The sequence below is a fragment of the Hydractinia symbiolongicarpus genome, chromosome 2 (genome assembly GCF_029227915.1).
Source record: "Hydractinia symbiolongicarpus strain clone_291-10 chromosome 2, HSymV2.1, whole genome shotgun sequence".
Classification (NCBI taxonomy): Eukaryota; Metazoa; Cnidaria; class Hydrozoa; order Anthoathecata; family Hydractiniidae; genus Hydractinia; species Hydractinia symbiolongicarpus.
In genome coordinates this window covers 25,588,485-25,609,214 of record NC_079876.1, presented here as the reverse complement: position 1 = coordinate 25,609,214, position 20,730 = coordinate 25,588,485, and the positions used below count along the sequence as shown (strand labels likewise).

The window sequence follows — 20,730 nt, the reverse complement described above, 5'->3', positions numbered from 1 at the left end:
TATTTTTTTTTGTAGTCTTGTCTTTGGAGATTGACGACTCCACTTCTTACTCCAGTAGTAGTGTGTATTTTTTTTTTCGTCAAAGAGAGTTACAAGATCGTTTATATATACAAGTTCGTATCGTTTAAAAGTAAATAGAAAATATATACATACATCAGCTAGTAAAATAAAGATCTCAAACCATACGATGAAGTTTAAAAGACTGACTGGAGCTTGCAGAAAGCAATTTTGCCTTATCACCAAGCCCCCCCCCCCCTTAAGTTTCGTTAGAGTAGAGAGTTATTATTCCTTGTTGTTGTTTAAAAAGTAACTTCGTTTTCAAATTTCGCAATAAAATTTTTCACACACTGCTTAAAAACACATAATGATGTTAACTTTTTTAAATCTCTGTCTAAAAAGTTATTCCATAAACGTGGTCCTCTTTTAGATATAGCAAAACTAGTTCGCTGCGTAACAATTTTTGGCTGCCTTAGATTATTTTCACGAAATCTAGTCGGAAAATTGTGATTTATTAGCTCAAAACTATTGTGGAATGTTTGTGGTGCTAACTTGTTTTTAACTTTAAACATGAAGATTAAGTGTTGATAGATATTTATTTGATAAACGTTAAGCGCCTTTAAATCTTTCATTAAATGCCATGAGTGAGTGCCATGATCCTGGTGGTAAATTATCCTAGTTGCTTGTTTTTGTTTGCTCAGAATTGGTTTTAATTTGGTCCTGTGTGTACTTGCCCATGCAATGTTTGCATAGTTTATGTACGAGTGAATTAGTGAGAAGTATATGTTTTTTAAACACATCTGGTTCAAAACAGATTTAGCTCTACAAAGAATACCAATATTTTTCGAGATTTTGTTTTCTACCAATTCAATATGTTTATTCCAAGTAATATTTTGATCTAGGATTACTCCAAGGAACTTACTTTCTGTTTCCCTTTCAATTTCTATATTGTTTATTGCTAATTTTGGTAGTTTCAAAGGAATGTGATCTCTTCTACTAAATTTGTGAAAAAAAGTATATTTCGTTTTTTTTATATTTAAAGATAATTTGTTTGCACGGAACCACTCATTTATATCGATAAGTTCCGTATTTACAGAATCGAACAAATCCTTTATGTTGCTATGAGAGTAAAATAAATTCGTGTCATCTGCAAACATTATTGGATCGAGCAATTTTGTAGCTCGTTTCAAATCGTTTACGTATATTAAAAATAAAAGTGGGCCTAATATCGAGCCTTGAGGTACTCCACAAAGTATGTGTTCATAGTCAGCTTTACCTTTTTCATAGCTTATAAACTGTTTTCTTTGAGAGAGATAACTACGAAACCAATTGAGTGATATGTTTCTGATACCATAAGATTCGAGTTTTTTTATTAGAATTTCGTGATCTACGGTGTCAAAGGCTTTTGATAAATCTATGAATACACCTATTGTATATTTATTTTCATTAAATGACTGGAGTATTTGGTCAACAAGTTGGACAATTGCATGTTCAGTAGCATGTGCATGTTGAAATCCAAACTGTTTTTCATATAAAATGTTATGCTCTAAAAGAAATTTATATAATCTATTGTACATGATTCGTTCAAGTAATTTTGAGAAACAGGGCAGTACGGATATTGGTCTAAAGTTTGTTGGTAACAAGTCGTCTCCAGTTTTAAAAATTGGAGATACTCGTGCTATTTTTAGTTTCTCGGGAAAAATACCTTCTTTTAGAGATATCGAAAAAATGTGTTTTAGTGGTTCAAATAGTTGATCTTGACAGTTCTTAACTACATTCGAACTGATATCGTCATATCCTGGACTTTTGTTAATTTTAAGAGAGAGGAAAGGATCAGTTATTTCTTTATCAGTCAATGTTTCTTGCTTCATGTTTTCTTGATTTCTGTTTATATACGCGTCAAATTTTCGCTGAGTGTTAGGAATTGCTGATGCAAGTTTAGGTCCGACATTAACGAAGAATTTATTGAAAATTTCAGCTATTGTTTTAGCGTCTGAGGTGGAAAATAAATACAGAACCATCATGTTTCCTATGTCACAAAGAAATTTGCACTTCTGCTCACATTCTTGGTGCTTGTAAAACTGCTCTTTCCCAGGGTAGATATACCTTTAGACACGATTCTGTACTTACCCATTTGGTAGAAACTTTGAAAAAGTTCATTTTTGAGCTTCCTTCTGAACCTCCTAAAAATTGTCAAAAAATAACCTTTCTGAGAGCCGGGTCAAAGGCACATACAAAATCTAAAGTGTCAGGTATACTGCACCTTACCAAAGATTGGAAGATTGTTGCTGACACACACTCGAACTATGTGTTTCCTAGCCATATTGCCATTTCTGAGCTTAAACCGGACCTTGTGTTATATTCAAATGACCTTAAGCGCGTTATTATTGTAGAACTCACTTGCCCATGTGAGGAAAACATGAATGCTTGGCACTCCACAAAAGTTGCCAAATATTCCTGTTTAATGAATGTGATTATGGTTAATGGCTGGCAAGTTGATTTCTTCGCAGTGGAAGTAGGAGCAAGAGGATATTGTGCAAGAACCACCACTGCCTGTTTAAAAAGAATGGGTTTCACCAACAAACTTGCTTATTCCACTGCAAATGATCTCGGTAAAATCAGTATGAGGTCTTCTTTTTGTATCTGGCTGGCACGTGAATCCAATGTTTGGTCAACTGACTCCTTAATGCAATTACCCAAATCCAAGCAGGCTTTGCCCATTGTGGAGACCAAGGGTGTTTCATCTCGCCGAAAGGGGCCATCTAAAAAGGTTAGCCAAAATAAAAATGACACTCAACCAATTAGTGTCTATAAAAACATCGGTTTTTTAAACAAAGGCAACACTTGTTACGCCAACGCCATTTTGCAAGTATTAAGTACCATTCCAACACTCTGGTGCCAGAGTGGGTCAGAATCGTTTCATTTATCACCTATTGCGAGGTCTATTTCGCTTAACATGGCGAAGCTGAAGCAATCATTGTCACCTGTTGACCCTTCGAATTTTCTCTGGGCCCTTGAACGTCAAATGCACTCTGATGGGAAACTGGACTTCCAATTTAATACTCAGCAAGATGTAGCAGAGATTTTGTTTGTGGTTTTGGACGCCCTTAAGGGATTTTCCCCGATTGCTGCAGATAAAATCTCAACTGAAATCTCAATGTCCGTAAGCTGTAACACCTGCCTGTGCACCTCGGTAAATGTCGAAATGCAGGACATTTTAACACTGCCAATGACATCTAAAATCCAATCTTGTGTCAGCAAATTTTTAGAACCGGAAATTCTAACTGATGGAAACAAGTGGTTTTGTCCGCAATGCTTTGCACATAGAGAGAGTACTAGAGAAACGCAAATCAGCAGGAGTAGTGAAATCTTATTCCTGCATCTTAAAAGGTTTTTAAAACATGGTGAACATCTGGTAAAAGACAACAGAGTTGTTGAATGTGTTTCTTTACGTGACTCTCTCCTGCAACTACCTCTCGTCAGTGATACGGACACAATGTTTAATCAGAACTACTCATTGTTAGCAACAATTAATCACTCCGGTACATTAACCGCAGGTCATTATTGGGCTTATGTTAAGGATCCTGCCACAAATTCTTGGTACCACTGCAATGATAGAGCGGTTTGCAAATGCTCTCCACCTATTCTCAACAACAATTCATGTTATATTCTTTGTTACGTTCGCTGTTGATCCGCTTTTTCTTTCTTTCTTATACATTTATCATTACGTTTATAAAACCTGTACTTCCAGGGTCATGGGGGAGGAAAATGTAAATCCGAGCGGTTTTATATTACCCCAGCTAGTTCATTCGAACCAGTTTGCCGTCAATACCCAGAGGGTAAAGAGTTCAGCTCACTCTTCTCTGGTAACTTAAAAGAAGCTTAGCAAGGGGGTTTGCTTTCAGCTTGTCTTTGGGTGTAACGACCCCACTTTTTACCCCAGTTCAGTAAGGTGCCCAAGTTTACTAACTTGGTCTTCAGGCTTGACAACCCTGCTGTCCTTAGTCAAAATATGTACAGGCTGGTCCTGTCATGACAACCTCCTGTGTAAGGCTGAGTGTTGGGGCCCTGTAACACATGTGGAAAGCTACAGCCAGAGTCACAAGTTCTGGCGCACAGGAGGGTTTTATATAATTCTTTTTTTTATATTATATATTTTTGACATATACATTTTTTCCATTTGTGTTTGTTCTGTAACCAGTCCGTTTATGTTGTTAGCTCTGTCTTGTGTCGTATTGTTTGTGATTGAAGGATTGTTTTTTCTCTTTAAGATTTTCTCAGTGAATAGTTATAGGTCCAAGTTGGACAGTACTCATGCTTGTAATAAGCAAGAAAGTGTATTCAGCACCTTCTTCTGGGAGCCTAATCCCAATTTTATTTACATCCACCGTCCCTGTAGACAAGATACTTCAGTGCAGCTTGCTGTATTGTAAACCTTTTTCATCTTATTGTTGACCGCAATGGTTTCAACCTGACACTGGGAAAGACTAGTGACACTGGGAAAGACTAGGGACACTGGGAGAGACTAGGGACACTGGGAGAGACTAGTGACACTGGGAAAGACCGGTAAACTGTTTGCAACTGGATCGACATGACCGTTTTAAAGGACTCGATTGTGTATACTGATTTTGATTTTATTATAACCGGACCCTAATCCACGGTACGCGTCAACGGATGAATGGCTAATGGGTTAATTAGTCGCTAGCGAATCCTCACAGTCTTGGTGCCGCTGTGAAAACTATAGCCTTACCCTGTGCGCCAGGCAACGCAGGGCTGACAATCTTATCCTGTGCATAATCAACCCCTATAGTTATGACTTCTTTTATACCCAACTTCGAAAAGAATCATTGCAATAAACAAAATGATACAGTACTCCAAAAGCACTTGATGAAAAGCTGTAAAGTTGTTTTGGAGGATGTTTGTTCTCTCAGTGGTGCTGAAAAGCTTAAGATCACAATCTCTACTTCGGTTTCATCCCACAAAAGTAAATTGTGTCACACGGAAAAAAACAAACTTCAGAACCTCGATGAGAAAGCCCCCATTCTATGGGGTAAGATGAATGATAAGCGTTGGAGTGACTTAGACAGTGCTGTGCATAGCAAGCTAAAGGCTTGTACCAATCTATCCATTTCTGAGAAAGTTAAAACACTCGAAACTTTAATTTACGAAGAGGCTTCAAAAATATTTGGTTGCCGCTCCTCAAATAAAACAAAAAACATTGCCAGTATTAACAGGCGTACAATACGTTCCATTAATCTGGTTAAGGAGAAAAATGTTCTGTTAGCGCAGATTGCCTCATCAACCATCAAGGAGGAACTAACTGCCTTGCAAGAACTGTTGCAACAAGTTCGAATAAAAATAAGGGTGATGCGTCGAGGTGAGAAACGAAGAAGAAGAAAGTGGAGCTTTAAGAACGCCCAAAAGGTTTTTAGGAATGATCCCTACAAAGCAGGAAAGGACCTGCTTAACCCTAAATCAGATATTCGTCTTTGTGTTGAACAGTCTGTTCTGGACAACCATAAATTATCTAGCTTATCTGATAATTTTCACGACTCTTCTCTTCCCCTTCTTCCAGGTCTTCCACCACCTCCGCAGATCAAGAAAGCTTTCTCAGCCACATCTTTCAAATTTTCTGATTTCGCAAGTGTTTTATATACGCGTAGGAACGCCTCAGCTCCTGGGCTAAATGGCATATCTTACAAAGTGTACAAAAAATGTACGAAAATTTCATCCTTCTTGTTTAATGTATTTAAGTGTTGTTTAAAAAATTGTGTTGTGCCTCTTCAATGGCGTCATGCCAAAGAAATTTACATTCCCAAATCCAAAACTCCTGTACCATCTAACCTAAAAGATTTTCGACCTATAGCCCTCCTAAATGTCGAAGGAAAATTATTTTTTAGTATTTTTTCAAGGCGACTAGAAACACATGTCATCCATAACAATAAGTTTATTAACACGTCTGTTCAAAAGGGGTGCATGGCGAATGTTCCTGGCTGTTGGGAACACATGTCGTCAATCTGGGCAGCTTTAAAAGATGCACGCTCTGCAAGAACTGATCTTGCCACCATTTGGTTGGATATCGCAAGTGCGTATCCCTCAATACCGCACAGATTAATCTTTTTTGCTTTGGAAAGGTATGGTATATCTCCTAGTTGGATTGCCATTGTAAAGGGTTACTATTCTGGGCTGTACAGCAAATCATTCTCCAAATCTGCTCCAAGCAATTGGCACCAGCACTTCAGGGGCATCTTCGCTGGCTGCACCCTGTCTATCGTCTTGTTTTTATCAGGCATAAATGTTATTTTGGAGTATACGCTGGCAACATCTGTGTCATGCTACATCACCTCTAACAGAGTATCCTTACCTTTGATAAGGGCTTTTATGGACGACATAAACATCATGTCTTCTTCTGTTGCTGGAACACAAGTACTCCTTAACAGGTGCACCACAGCTCTAAGTTGGGCCAATATGACATTTCGCGCTGAAAAATCCCGTAGTTTTGTGATCATCAAGGGAAGATCTATCAATAGCACCCCTTTTAGTGTAAGTAGCCCTGAAAACGACATTGATTTCTCACAGTATATCCCATCTATTCATGCCTCGCCAGTGCGATTTTTAGGCCGGATTATTAATTGTTCTATCTCAGACAGGAAGTCCATCAACGAATTGGAGGAAAAGCTGATAGAAGGGCTTGGTGTCATTAATAAGTCCTTATACACTGGAGCGCAAAAACTTTGGATCTTGCAACATCTTTTGATCCCGCGAATTCAGTGGCCACTGTTAATATACGAGGTCTCGATGTCTGTTGCTGGGCGCCTAGAGCAAAAGGTTTCAGTGTTCATACGAAAATGGCTGAACTTACACCGTTCCATTACAAACATTTCCCTATATGCTGACTCCTCTCCTTGCCCTCTGCCCATTAAGAGCCTCACTTCTATTTTAAAATCCGCAAAGATTAGCGGCCACCTACTTTTGCGTCACTCCAAAGATCCGATTCTGTCAACACTCGATCCATCTTTAAAGGCAGGTTCTTGGAAGGTGAGCGATGCAGTTAACATAGCTGAGGGTGAATTAAAGTACAAGACCATAAGGGGTCCTGTACAGCGTGGACGAACCGGTCTTGGCATTTGTAAAGTGGAAGTAATACCACCAAAAACCACTCACAAGTACAGAAAGTTAATCGCAAAAACATCGGCTGAGATTGACGAGGAAAGCTATCTATCTAAGGCACTGCAACTTCAGGTGCAGGGCCAATGGACAAGATGGGAGAACTACGTAAAGTTTGATCTTTCATGGAAGAACATCCTAGCAACTCCTCCTAATCTCTTATCTTTCTGCCTGCAATCCACTTACGATGTTCTGCCATCACCAAGTAACCTAAGGAGGTGGAAAATAAATACAGAACCATCATGTTTCCTATGTCACAAAGAAATTTGCACTTCTGCTCACATTCTTGGTGCTTGTAAAACTGCTCTTTCCCAGGGTAGATATACCTTTAGACACGATTCTGTACTTACCCATTTGGTAGAAACTTTGAAAAAGTTCATTTTTGAGCTTCCTTCTGAACCTCCTAAAAATTGTCAAAAAATAACCTTTCTGAGAGCCGGGTCAAAGGCACATACAAAATCTAAAGTGTCAGGTATACTGCACCTTACCAAAAATTGGAAGATTGTTGCTGACACACACTCGAACTATGTGTTTCCTAGCCATATTGCCATTTCTGAGCTTAAACCGGACCTTGTGTTATATTCAAATGACCTTAAGCGCGTTATTATTGTAGAACTCACTTGCCCATGTGAGGAAAACATGAATGCTTGGCACTCCACAAAAGTTGCCAAATATTCCTGTTTAATGAATGTGATTATGGTTAATGGCTGGCAAGTTGATTTCTTCGCAGTGGAAGTAGGAGCAAGAGGATATTGTGCAAGAACCACCACTGCCTGTTTAAAAAGAATGGGTTTCACCAACAAACTTGCTTATTCCACTGCAAATGATCTCGGTAAAATCAGTATGAGGTCTTCTTTTTGTATCTGGCTGGCACGTGAATCCAATGTTTGGTCAACTGACTCCTTAATGCAATTACCCAAATCCAAGCAGGCTTTGCCCATTGTGGAGACCAAGGGTGTTTCATCTCGCCGAAAGGGGCCATCTAAAAAGGTTAGCCAAAATAAAAATGACACTCAACCAATTAGTGTCTATAAAAACATCGGTTTTTTAAACAAAGGCAACACTTGTTACGCCAACGCCATTTTGCAAGTATTAAGTACCATTCCAACACTCTGGTGCCAGAGTGGGTCAGAATCGTTTCATTTATCACCTATTGCGAGGTCTATTTCGCTTAACATGGCGAAGCTGAAGCAATCATTGTCACCTGTTGACCCTTCGAATTTTCTCTGGGCCCTTGAACGTCAAATGCACTCTGATGGGAAACTGGACTTCCAATTTAATACTCAGCAAGATGTAGCAGAGATTTTGTTTGTGGTTTTGGACGCCCTTAAGGGATTTTCCCCGATTGCTGCAGATAAAATCTCAACTGAAATCTCAATGTCCGTAAGCTGTAACACCTGCCTGTGCACCTCGGTAAATGTCGAAATGCAGGACATTTTAACACTGCCAATGACATCTAAAATCCAATCTTGTGTCAGCAAATTTTTAGAACCGGAAATTCTAACTGATGGAAACAAGTGGTTTTGTCCGCAATGCTTTGCACATAGAGAGAGTACTAGAGAAACGCAAATCAGCAGGAGTAGTGAAATCTTATTCCTGCATCTTAAAAGGTTTTTAAAACATGGTGAACATCTGGTAAAAGACAACAGAGTTGTTGAATGTGTTTCTTTACGTGACTCTCTCCTGCAACTACCTCTCGTCAGTGATACGGACACAATGTTTAATCAGAACTACTCATTGTTAGCAACAATTAATCACTCCGGTACATTAACCGCAGGTCATTATTGGGCTTATGTTAAGGATCCTGCCACAAATTCTTGGTACCACTGCAATGATAGAGCGGTTTGCAAATGCTCTCCACCTATTCTCAACAACAATTCATGTTATATTCTTTGTTACGTTCGCTGTTGATCCGCTTTTTCTTTCTTTCTTATACATTTATCATTACGTTTATAAAACCTGTACTTCCAGGGTCATGGGGGAGGAAAATGTAAATCCGAGCGGTTTTATATTACCCCAGCTAGTTCATTCGAACCAGTTTGCCGTCAATACCCAGAGGGTAAAGAGTTCAGCTCACTCTTCTCTGGTAACTTAAAAGAAGCTTAGCAAGGGGGTTTGCTTTCAGCTTGTCTTTGGGTGTAACGACCCCACTTTTTACCCCAGTTCAGTAAGGTGCCCAAGTTTACTAACTTGGTCTTCAGGCTTGACAACCCTGCTGTCCTTAGTCAAAATATGTACAGGCTGGTCCTGTCATGACAACCTCCTGTGTAAGGCTGAGTGTTGGGGCCCTGTAACACATGTGGAAAGCTACAGCCAGAGTCACAAGTTCTGGCGCACAGGAGGGTTTTATATAATTCTTTTTTTTATATTATATATTTTTGACATATACATTTTTTCCATTTGTGTTTGTTCTGTAACCAGTCCGTTTATGTTGTTAGCTCTGTCTTGTGTCGTATTGTTTGTGATTGAAGGATTGTTTTTTCTCTTTAAGATTTTCTCAGTGAATAGTTATAGGTCCAAGTTGGACAGTACTCATGCTTGTAATAAGCAAGAAAGTGTATTCAGCACCTTCTTCTGGGAGCCTAATCCCAATTTTATTTACATCCACCGTCCCTGTAGACAAGATACTTCAGTGCAGCTTGCTGTATTGTAAACCTTTTTCATCACCATTTGAAATCAGTCTCTTTGGGAATGAACTTACTGTCTTTTTATTCCCAATAACTTCTTTAATAATTTGCCATGTTTTTTTAATGTCAAACTGATACTGTTTTAGTCGATTTGCATAGTGTTGTTTTTGTGATTTTAGTTTAATAGATTCAAATAAGGTTTTATATGCTTTATAATTTTCCTTGTTCAACATAGTTCTCTTTTTAAGGAATTTATCGTATAATTTTTGTTTCCGCTTTGACGACTTTATGAGCCCTCTTGTCATCCACGGACTTAGTAAAGATTTAGATTTTGCTTTTATTTCTTTTCTTGGAAATGTTTTATTATATAATGAGAGAAATAATTTAAGAAATTCGTTGTAGGCTATGTTTGCATCACTTATGTTTTTGATATAGGACCAATCTACGTTACTTAATTTTTCTTTGAAAATTGCAATTGTTTTGTCTTTTATATTTCTTTTATATATTATTTGCGAGTCACTTGCTGAGATCGCGTGATCACAAAAATTGGAAAATGGTCCGAGATATCAGTCTTTATGAAACCTGCACTTGTTTTATCATCTAGATTTATATTAGATAACACGTGGTCAATTAAAGTGGCACTCTTTCTTGTTACTCTAGTTGGCTTGTTAACCAGAGGAAAAAAACTTCTTTCGAAAATAAAATGTGTAAATTTTTTAACTTTTGCATTTGTTTCGTGATCTAAGAAGTTTAGGTTCAAGTCACCTACAATATAGGTTGGTTTATTATTCAGAACAGCAGGTCTGAGTAAATCTTTCAAGTAGTTATGAAATGGTTTATAATCGCCAGCAGGTTTCCTGTATACAGCATTAATAATAATGTTTTTGGTGGCTTTATTGATTATTTCTACAGAAAGTGATTCAACATGCTCATTATTAATACTCAACTCAGGACGCACTTTGAACATTACAGAATTGTGAATGAAAATACTAACTCCTCCTCCAGAACTTTTATCTCTAATTTGATGTTTTGAGGAGTAATTTGGCAAACTGTAAAGAGAATTTGCCCAATTATCTTCACAACACCATGTCTCTGTTAAACATATTATTTTAAATTTATGTTCTGAATTTGACAGAAAGTTTTTAAATTTTTTTAAGTTCTTTTTTATACTCCTTATATTTAAATGTAAAATAGAAAAAGAAGTTTCATGATGTAGATTTTGTTTTGCTTCATCTACGGTGAAGTACTTTGTATCTGATAAAAAAGTTTTGTTTAGATTTACGTCAGGGTCTGTTGAATTATCTAAGAGGATACTTTGCGAATTAAAAGTTCCGAAAACTAATTTTTCAAAATTTTCTCCTATGGTTTCAGCCATCTTTTGAAAAAGCAAATCTATTGTCTTATTGCGTAATGGAAACATATTTATGTTTTTGGTTTGAAATCCCTAGAAAATAATTTGTCATATTTTAAAATTGCATATTTACCAAGTTCCTTAAGTCTCTGAACTTCAATCCATTTCTCCTTTCTGATAAGCCTTGTTGCCGCAGAGAAATCTTCATAAATATAAATACCAGTATTTTTAAGCTTCTTTGCATTCATCAATATTGCTTCCTTGTCTTCCCAGTTTAACAATTTAGCCACTATAGTTCTGGGACCTTCTTTTTCCGTCATTGGTCGAACTCTGTGTATTCTTTTGATTATTATATTTTTCAGATTCAGTTTCTGTTTCAAAAGATTTTTTACCTTCTGTTTGCAATCTTCCCAACTTTCTTTCTCATGTTCTGCCAAACCATCAATTCGGAGATTATTTCTTCGCGATCTATCCTCCATTTCACGAAGTTTTTCCTTTAAATCCTTCAGCTTTTCATCCCCAGTTTTTATGTGGGTTTTGGAAATTTCAAGTTTGTCATCCACCATGTTTTGGTGAACTTGAAGACTATCTGCAATTTCTGTTTTTTCCTTGGAAAGCAGCTTAACTTCTTCCTTTAAGTCATCGAGTTCTGGATTTAGCTTGTCCAGTCTTTGGTTCATAATAACTGTGTTGGAGCTTATTATTTGCAATAAAGTCTTTTCCAGTTCATTTATCCTCCTCTCACGTGCTTTTCTATCTTCATCAAACATTTCTTTAAATATGTTTCTAACCAAAGAAATTGACACGTTCATATCAACCACATCTTTTTGTGCCATCCTCATATAATTGTGTTATGTAATATAATATAATATGTGTTATTATAAAAAGTTATAATAAAGTTTTTTATTTTTTATTTTTTAGAGAGAGAATAAAAAACACGTCTTTCTCTTACGAATTATACAGTCACACAAGATTGTACAGAATAGGACAGATGAAGAGTTATGGATGAAAGAAATATCTAGTTTCTGCTGAAGACTGTTCGCAGACCTCTTTTAAGTGACTCAACTAGACATTTTGGGTACCTTAATTAAGGAGTATGAGTCGAAACCCTTGTACCCTTTACAGAAGTCCTGTCCTACTCTCTCTGTTTGTTTGTTCAGTTTTTGTGCCAATGATCTTCTTGGAAAAAGGAAGAATGGTGTTCTTTCACATGAGCATATTCTTTAGAGGAGCAAAACCTCTAGAATTTAAATTCTAAGACTTAACTGTTCCAGTTTATCATTGTGCGTGCAGTTTGTAAATTTCATTCTTATAATGTTGGCAATCAATGATTTTGCTCAAACAAACTTCAGTAGTACAATTGTCAGTCAAGTTTTGTGGAAACGACAGTTCGTTAATAACACTAGTCAAAACAAATTTGTCAGGGTTGTCAGTTGTAAAAATATCAAGATTGTCGAATTGAAACTTAGTAGACTTTTTATCTTCCTTAACAACATCATCAAGCCTTACGTTCTTTGACCCAACAGCATTTTATTTTACAACCCGGTTATGAAAAAAACAAGGTACCTGCAAACCAGGGAACTACAGAATAATCACTGAAATCATTGACCATATGAGTAGGGATGTCTGCTGGATCAACCCGCCTGACACATGAAATTATTTCTCCCTAGGAACAACATTTCTTACATTTACAAGTCGATTTTCCACCCAGGTTTTCCATGACTTTTCTGTACCCCTTATCCAGTACAAAGCCACTGTGGAATCTGTCCAACAAAAGGTATCCTTAACATTAACACGGTTATTAAAAGCCAACCTGACATCTTTTAAAAGTTTTTAAAAGGTTTTAAAAGTTTTAAAAGTAACAAGAATCACACACCCTAAAAGTTCCAAACGAGGAATGGACATGCATTTTAAAGGGTCTACTTTGGTCTTTGATGCTAAAAGAGAAACTTTCACTCCAAAATTGGTCACAATACGTAAATAAACTAACCCACAATAAACTTCTTTAGAGGTATCACCAAACCCATGTAGTTCTATGGTTTGTATTACTTCACTAATCTCAACACACACAAACCTTTTAATTCTCACCACATCAACCCTTTCTAATGCTGCTAGAAAGTCATTCCACACGGTCATTATTTCTACAGGAAACTCACCATCCCAATAAATTTTGTCCTTACATAAAACTGAAAAATAACTTTCATACGAGCAGTAATAGCTGAAATCAAACCCAACGGATCATACAATGAAGCTGAAACACTTAAAACATTTCGTTTAGTGACATTCATGTTCTTACATTTCTCCAAAAATTCTTTAAAGTTAAAAAAAAATCCTCATCCCATTCCAAGCCAAAGACACATTGATACACACTTTCACTTGGTAACACTTGTGTGTCAATAAACGACAACTCCTCTTCATCATCTAAACTTCCAAACATTTTCTCTCATCAAAATGCTTTTGCGATTCCGAACTATTGGAAATTCACTTCCTTAAACAGAAACCACCCTCAGACATCATCTTCTTAGCCTTGTCATAAAAAATCTTACATTCCCCAATAGTGTTACAACCTGTTGTTTTATCATCAACATACAAATCTTCAATGAATCGTTCAACAAATTTGTTATCATCATACTTATCCATATGATGTCTCACTGTGCCATTAAGTAAAAAAAGGACTGGAAGTGACTCCAAACACAACACGTAAAAACCTATATATAGTTAACTTTAATTCTTACGGGTAATCCACATCATACCAGAGAAATCTCAGAAAATCAGTATGTATACTCGAAATGCCACCATTTAAAAAAGGCTGCTTTATATCAGCAAGAATTTGTTTCTTCTGAATTTTAATAATCGAGACGATATGTAATGGTTTTCTGGGTTGCCGCCGCTGGGTTCCAAGTCTACCTTTCTAAGGGGCGGTTTCTTGGTCAGCCCAAGCATTACGATACGATTTATCAAGTGTTCATGTCTAAGGTCAAAAAGCTTTTCTGTTTCCAGGTTTGCTGCTTTTTATTCTTTGTCACAACCTCTCTATGGGCTGGGTTCCAAGTCTACCTCTCTTAGCCCTGGGCTCTGTGTCAGTAGGTAAAAGCAACAACGATACGATTTGCAGCTGTCGACTTTTTTTTTCCAAAGTTTAACAAAAGTTATTGGTTTTGGCGGACGGTGTCAATGAATGTGGCTGGTGTCTTGCAGGAGGCAGGGGATGCTTACTCAAGGGCCCGCACCAGATCCCAAGCATGAGTGAATTTCACCAATCCTCGTGTTTCCACATTCATAGGTGTTTGTTTCAATACAGTCGAAATCCAATAACTTTCCGATTATCCCTGTAAAGGGGAGAATGCAGAAGTTCTCCAGCAGCTTCTTATTCTTTGGAGAGAAACCTCTTTTTTTTAATTAAACTTTCCGTCTTAAAAGACTAGTTTTATCTGCATTGCGATGTAGTTACTCCTATTCTCTCTTAAAAATTTTGATCAATACGGTTTGTCCCAGAATAAAGACACTGGTTAAGTGATGGACCATTTTTATTGCAAGATGCATCAAACACTGCTCTAATTTTGGTTGTGTCTTTATCTTCCCGGACAACTGGTCTGTGAGGAAGATAATGCACACTACCTAGTTCCTTCGCTACCTCATCATTAGGATAGTCCTTAAACACTTTATTATATTTGTTTACTAAATTATTTGCTTTTAATCGTTTACTTAAATAAAATAACCGGAAACATTAAAATTATCTGGTATTACATCATGTGATGGTTTGAAAGGCAGTTTTATGATATATCTAACTCCGTCAAATTTAATATCTTTAACAAACTGAGTCGTAACACAATCTCCTGGAAGACCTATTAACTCAACATTCCAAAACCTATTTTCGCTTTATAATAAGTTTTATTTATTTTATGTACTCCTTGATTCAGTTTGAATCAGTTGTTTTTATTGTTTCTGACTGTAGCTGTTCTCATCATTGTTTTGTTTAATGTCTTCTGCGGACAAGTATTTGTATTCGAAGTTTGTTCTTCTTTGTTCTTGTGTACTGTATTACTTTTATGTTAGTCAAAGTGGTCAATGCATATTTCGCCAAATCCTTGCAACAAGGAAGATTTTAGATTAATTCGGAATCTTTAGAGGGTACAACCTCTACATAGACGTAACCACCTGTTTTGTCACCTTATCATCAACAAAAGGGAATGTGTATAAACATGTTTGACTGAATAACTTTTAGGTGTTCAATTAATGTTACCATAAAGCTTTTCATTTCATCGCTTGGTTTTTGTTGACTTTGCAAGAGTAACTAAGAGTAACCCGGAACAATTTCCCTTCTTTTTTAATTCTCGGCTGCCGTTCCCTAGGTTCGTATTCCTGTTGTGACTTTTCCCATAAGTAAGCAGTTTCAGACCCTGCCCGTTCATTTATTTTGTACCAGGCTCTTTCTTCTTGGTGTTTCCTTTTCTGGTCTGGTTTTCTAGTCTTGCCCATAGTCTCCTTTCTGCCTTAACAGCCTTTCTTTGTTCCTACGTTCCTAAGTTTTTCTAACAAGTCAAATAACCAGCTGTTCTTAAATTTCTTAACTTTAAGATTTTTTAAAGTTACCAAGAAGTGTATTGTATCTGTCTTTCACACCTCATTTTCTTTTATCCTGCGTCTGGTTTTATGGCTACAAAAGTAAAGCTTTTCTGCAAAGAAGTATCAAGCTACATAGTCCACAACAATGTGTTGCTAAAAAGGTAACAATAATATACTTAGGTTTTTCCTTGCTAGCTTCACACAAAGAATGTTAAAAATGATAAGCAGTTTAGCCAGGTACATTCAGTTTTGGAATTTTTTTACAATATTTTCTTTAATTCCAAAGTCGTTGTTGTGCGTTAATCTTTTTAGCCACAATAAGTTCAGAAGAAGAAGAATATGTTCTGATTTACATTATAAACCAAAATATTTTCAGACGGACAAACTTTCGGGGTTTTTTGAGATCGGAAATTTTTTTCGTCCGAAATTTGACTTCTCGGAATAATACTAAAAAGATTTCTAAGCCCCCCTTTCGCTATGGGGAAACGACGATCGTATAAAGAATTTTGCCTTTTTTCGGATTTGCCTAAACTGTTTTTTCCATAAACATTCCAGCTTCGGCTTGCTAGGTCACGCATGAACGTAGTTGCATAACAAATTTTAATCCTTTTGTTTTCGACAAAGTTTTCGTGTTTTTTTTTTTTTTTAATTGTTTTATCTATAAATGGTATCTGATTCGTTTATTTAACAATTTTAGATAATTACGAAACAGTCAAACCGGAACAGAAAGTTTTATAAAATGGCTCACACCACTTTTTAATTAATTTTATAAATAGGAAAACAAGTGTTATTTCTGAGCTTTGACGTGAGAGTGTTAAACAGGAAAATTTACTTTGTACACTCGCTGTTTCTTTTGGAAGAGAACGTTGCGTGTACTAAACCAGCAACTAAAGATACCATCATTGAATAAAGCAGAGAACATTATACAAGTAAAAAAGATAAAATTACCAAAAAGATTGCAGAAAATAAATATAAGAAACTAGAAAAGTATAGAGCGTACAAGCTGAAGAAAAAAAAAAAGATTGGGAAATATGCGTTTAATCGTGAAATTAAGTCCGCTCTCCTGTGCTTAAAAACAAAAAATCCCGAATTAACTTGACAAACAATCAGTCTATTTCCTAAAGCTTATCGGGAACTAAAAAGTAAAAGTATGTGTAAATACCTTGTATTCTACCAAAAGATTTAATAAAAGAAACTATAGACTGTAGCTGCTTTACCTCTTAAAGGTGCGCCAGTTTCCTCAGGTGTGTTTAATGCGATTGCGGAATGTATTGTTATGGCGCATGACCAAAGTATTCTGATTGAACTTGGAGGATTTCAAGATTCTATACAAGATGGAGATATGGGAAAGAAGATGGCAACGACTTCAAAAGCTCGGGTGTTTTAAAGGAAACAAAGTTGATTTTTGACGAAAGATAAAACAGCTACAAGCATAGCATCACATACCTAAAGATTTTAACGCTGTTACCGTTTGTCGCTCTAGCCACACGAAAAAGGTGTCCTAATTGTCGCTAAAGGGATAAAAAGAAGATTACAGGTACTGTCATGGTTTCTAAACCTGGTAACTTCTATCGTTGATTTTCCTGAAGTTTTCGACATCACGTTCACTCCAAATCATTGAAGCAACGGAGAGAAAGCCACACAACACATTTAGAATATTGTTTTGCCGTAATTGAAAAAGCAGGCTAAATCTTTCAGTGCAAAAAGTTCTTTTTATCTTTAATGTTTCCAAGAGACAGACAACAGCCACTTTTCAGGAGGTTGTGGAAAGTAATAGTTGTGTAATTGTAGATTTGACTGTTAACAGTCCAGTCGCGAAGTTTCTGAAGCAAACATTTAAATCATAATACGCATTTCAGATTACAGATCAGATTGACAGGAGAAAGAATGTTTACTACCTTTAAATTCTGCTTAGGTTATTATTTTTAAAACCTATCATCTAAATTGGGTCATTGGCCTGTACGACCATTCGCAAAATAGCCTAGACACAATTCGCAAAGGTTTTGACAAGGCTGAAATAAGCGAGACTTTAGAAATCTTGATTGATTGTATCCCGTTAAAGATATTCATTGTCAGCAAACGTATGTTAGCTTCCTTTTTGATTTAGTATGTCGGCTAAGGCTTGTCTTTTTTTCACCGCAATCAAGAAATGCGACTTTGGGCAAGTCGTGCAATGAATATTTAAAGTAATCAGAGGCTTACAAATATATTAATATTGGAGTCTTTGGTGAAGCCTTGCTAAAAACTTGCGAGTAGTAAAGCTTAAAATGTCTTAAAAATTATTATTCCATAACCCATTTTAATACGCTTTATTTTATTCCAAATTTCATAATTATTTATACGGCTGTCCTAGTAGGTTACCTTTAGTTTTTTTCTAAGAACGATGTTCTTTCCCAGCTTTCGACATCTCTTTCCATTCGCTTACTATTTCCACAACACTAGTCTGCAGTGGTGCGAGTGTATCCAGTACTTTATTTCTTCGAGCTTTTTGATATTTTCGTTTGATTTCGTACTTCAACTTGTCGTATTTTTACAGTGTGTTTGAGTTTTCCAAAGACATGTTGTATCATTTTCCCCTCATTTGTTAACAAAGTATTCGTAATATCTTTGCTTTTATCTTTTATTTTTTCGCTGTTGAACCGTATTTTGATTACAATGTCTGCTACATTCAAAGTCAATAAACTTCTTTTTCCAGGTTCATATCAGAAATGTAGGGATGTTTTCTTTTTTTCTCTTGTATATCTAAGCATTGATCATCCAACTCTTCGAACTCAGGCTCAACAATTTCTCTTTTTTACTGAAGTGACTTTTCAGAATCGTTTAACTTGAATAACCAATTTCGTAGTTGTTAAAGGACTTACAACGTACAGCAAGGGAGGATCGAGTTCGGTATTTAAGGATCATGGAATGCATAATTACTTTGTTGGTATGATTCGCCATGAAAATTGATGAGTTATAAAAGTAAAAACAAACAAGTTAAAATAAAGCAAAAGCTTTTCGGTATAAAACCATCGTCAGTACATATAAAATGTTACTATGTTACAATTATTCAGTCAGTATATACAAAATAAAAATCATAATGGTCCTAAGAAATCAAACGAAATAAAGAGAAAAATAATTAACTGATTTAGAAATTTAGAAATTTAGAATTTAGAAATGGCGTGACGTGATCAGTTAATTCTTTTTCTCTATATTTTGTTGGGTGTAGTGCGCTGCACTCTGTAACTGTGTTTAGTGCCTTTACAAAGTTCCCAAAACGATAAATGAATTATATTGGGAGTTATATACTGTTTATCTTATATTTTTGATCAAACAGCGTACAAGATGATACGAAGAAAAAAGGTTACAATTTTTTATAGAAGGCTCTTGTGATGATAACATTGACGGTTTATTTAGTAAGTTATGTTGCACTTTTTGACTTGCTAATGAAACTGATATTCTTCTTCTGACATGAGGTGCAAAAGTAACGCGCTCTGCTCTACCTAGGGTTTAATACGCTCCTCACATACGGACAATGCACAACGAGCATACCAGTGCATCAATTTTCTGGTGGTAACATCCAGCAAATTGCCACTCGTTAAGGAGTTCTTGATCACTCATTCACTGAAATAGCAATGGGCTGTTGATTGGTTGAAAAAGGAGGTGATTAATTAGATGCACCAGTAATTTTCTCTCATCATAATTTATGTAGTGGTGGAGGAAGATTTTGGTGAATTATATTAATTTCTTTTTCGAAAATTATTTTATTTCTTTCACATTACATTAGATTTTTCGATGACGTGAGATTTAATTTTAGTTCATTTTTTATTGTAATTTTTCCTTTACTCTTTTAAAAAATAAAAGGTCACATTTTAAAACATCTAAAAACGAACAAGTGTGTTCAAAAGAAATATTAGGAAAGATGCGTCTGAGATGTGTTTGTGGCATATAGAACAGAATGTTGATCTGAAGCATTGTTATGGTCATAGTAATAGGATCTTCGTTAATTCGCAATTACAAAATAGTCTTTTGGTACTAATTGTGCACTAACGAATTAGAGTCTGCTAAAAGTCATTGGCCTTTCTACACGACGAAAGGATTTTGTGCTGTCCCAGTATACTTGTTGTACATAGCAACGCAATAATAGTTGAACTTTAGCATACCATTATGTGCTACACCGAAAATTCGTCAAATGAAGTCGATTTTATGTTATAATATATGTATTGCATTGTCGTGTGCAAATGAAATAAAGTCCATTATTGACGTGTCTTTTATTGTTTCAGCTGAATGAGGCTTTTTACTGGCTTACTTAAATTAGTATGACGACCCATAAGCATGCATCTTTTCAAAGAACATTCAGTGCTATTTTTCTATTAGCAACACAACCTACTTTTGCGCTCTTGTTTTTCGGATTTAATGTCAGCCTTTCTAATTTAATTTTGTCCCCGTAGGCAAAATAATGCCGACGTGATAGGATATGTCCCTGCTTGGTTTGTTAGTACATTGACGTTCGCATCGGCTATTGCTGACCCTTGACGTGAATTATAATGGCTAAATGTATACACAGTAATGGAAAGATGAGTCATTTAATTCGTTAGTTGTTATTCTGTTATATGTTTTATCGGATGATTAGGATGAGGTGCCAGTGTTGTCAATTTTTGTAAAAAGTCATTTACATGGAGTTTCTTGTCGCGAGTGAAATTATTTACCTGAAATATGACTTTAAAATACAATAAAATCTCGTCGTGGTTCGTTTTTAGATCGAGGTTGTGAATACGTACACCGTTACTTTTTTGCGTGCATGTTCGCTTTTTTATGATATAGTTTTGGGCACATCGTGTTTGCAGGAACATTTGAAGAAGGGGGAGATTAAGGCAGCCTTTGAACAGAGTTGTGTTTCAACAATTTCATTTTAGTTTATTGTCTAGTCTTGCTAATTTTGACATGATTTCGCGGAAAAAAAAAATTTAAATTTCGCCCAAAATTATCTTAACATGCTTAAGGTTTAGCATGAGACCCTACGCGAAGTGCAATGTAAACGAA

General features: G+C 36.1%; 2 protein-coding genes across 2 annotated transcripts; one reads left to right on the top strand and one right to left on the bottom strand.

Annotated features, from left to right (window-relative positions):
• Nucleotides 1-2,416: 2,416 nt before the first annotated feature.
• On the top strand, nucleotides 2,417-3,688 carry LOC130630021 (ubiquitin carboxyl-terminal hydrolase 2-like). The gene has a single exon (XM_057443418.1). The coding sequence runs from the start codon at nucleotides 2,417-2,419 to the stop codon at nucleotides 3,686-3,688; it is 1,272 nt and encodes a 423-aa protein (XP_057299401.1).
• A 7,525-nt stretch (nucleotides 3,689-11,213) lies between these two features.
• LOC130630020 (uncharacterized) lies at nucleotides 11,214-11,978 on the bottom strand. Its single transcript, XM_057443417.1, has one exon. The coding sequence runs from the start codon at nucleotides 11,976-11,978 to the stop codon at nucleotides 11,214-11,216; it is 765 nt and encodes a 254-aa protein (XP_057299400.1).
• Nucleotides 11,979-20,730: the final 8,752 nt, after the last annotated feature.

Excerpts from the sequence above, each read along its gene's own strand:
- LOC130630021 (XM_057443418.1), top strand. The coding sequence starts at position 2,417 with ATGAATGCTTGGCACTCCACAAAAGTTGCCAAATATTCCTGTTTAATG.
- LOC130630020 (XM_057443417.1), bottom strand. The coding sequence starts at position 11,978 with ATGGCACAAAAAGATGTGGTTGATATGAACGTGTCAATTTCTTTGGTT.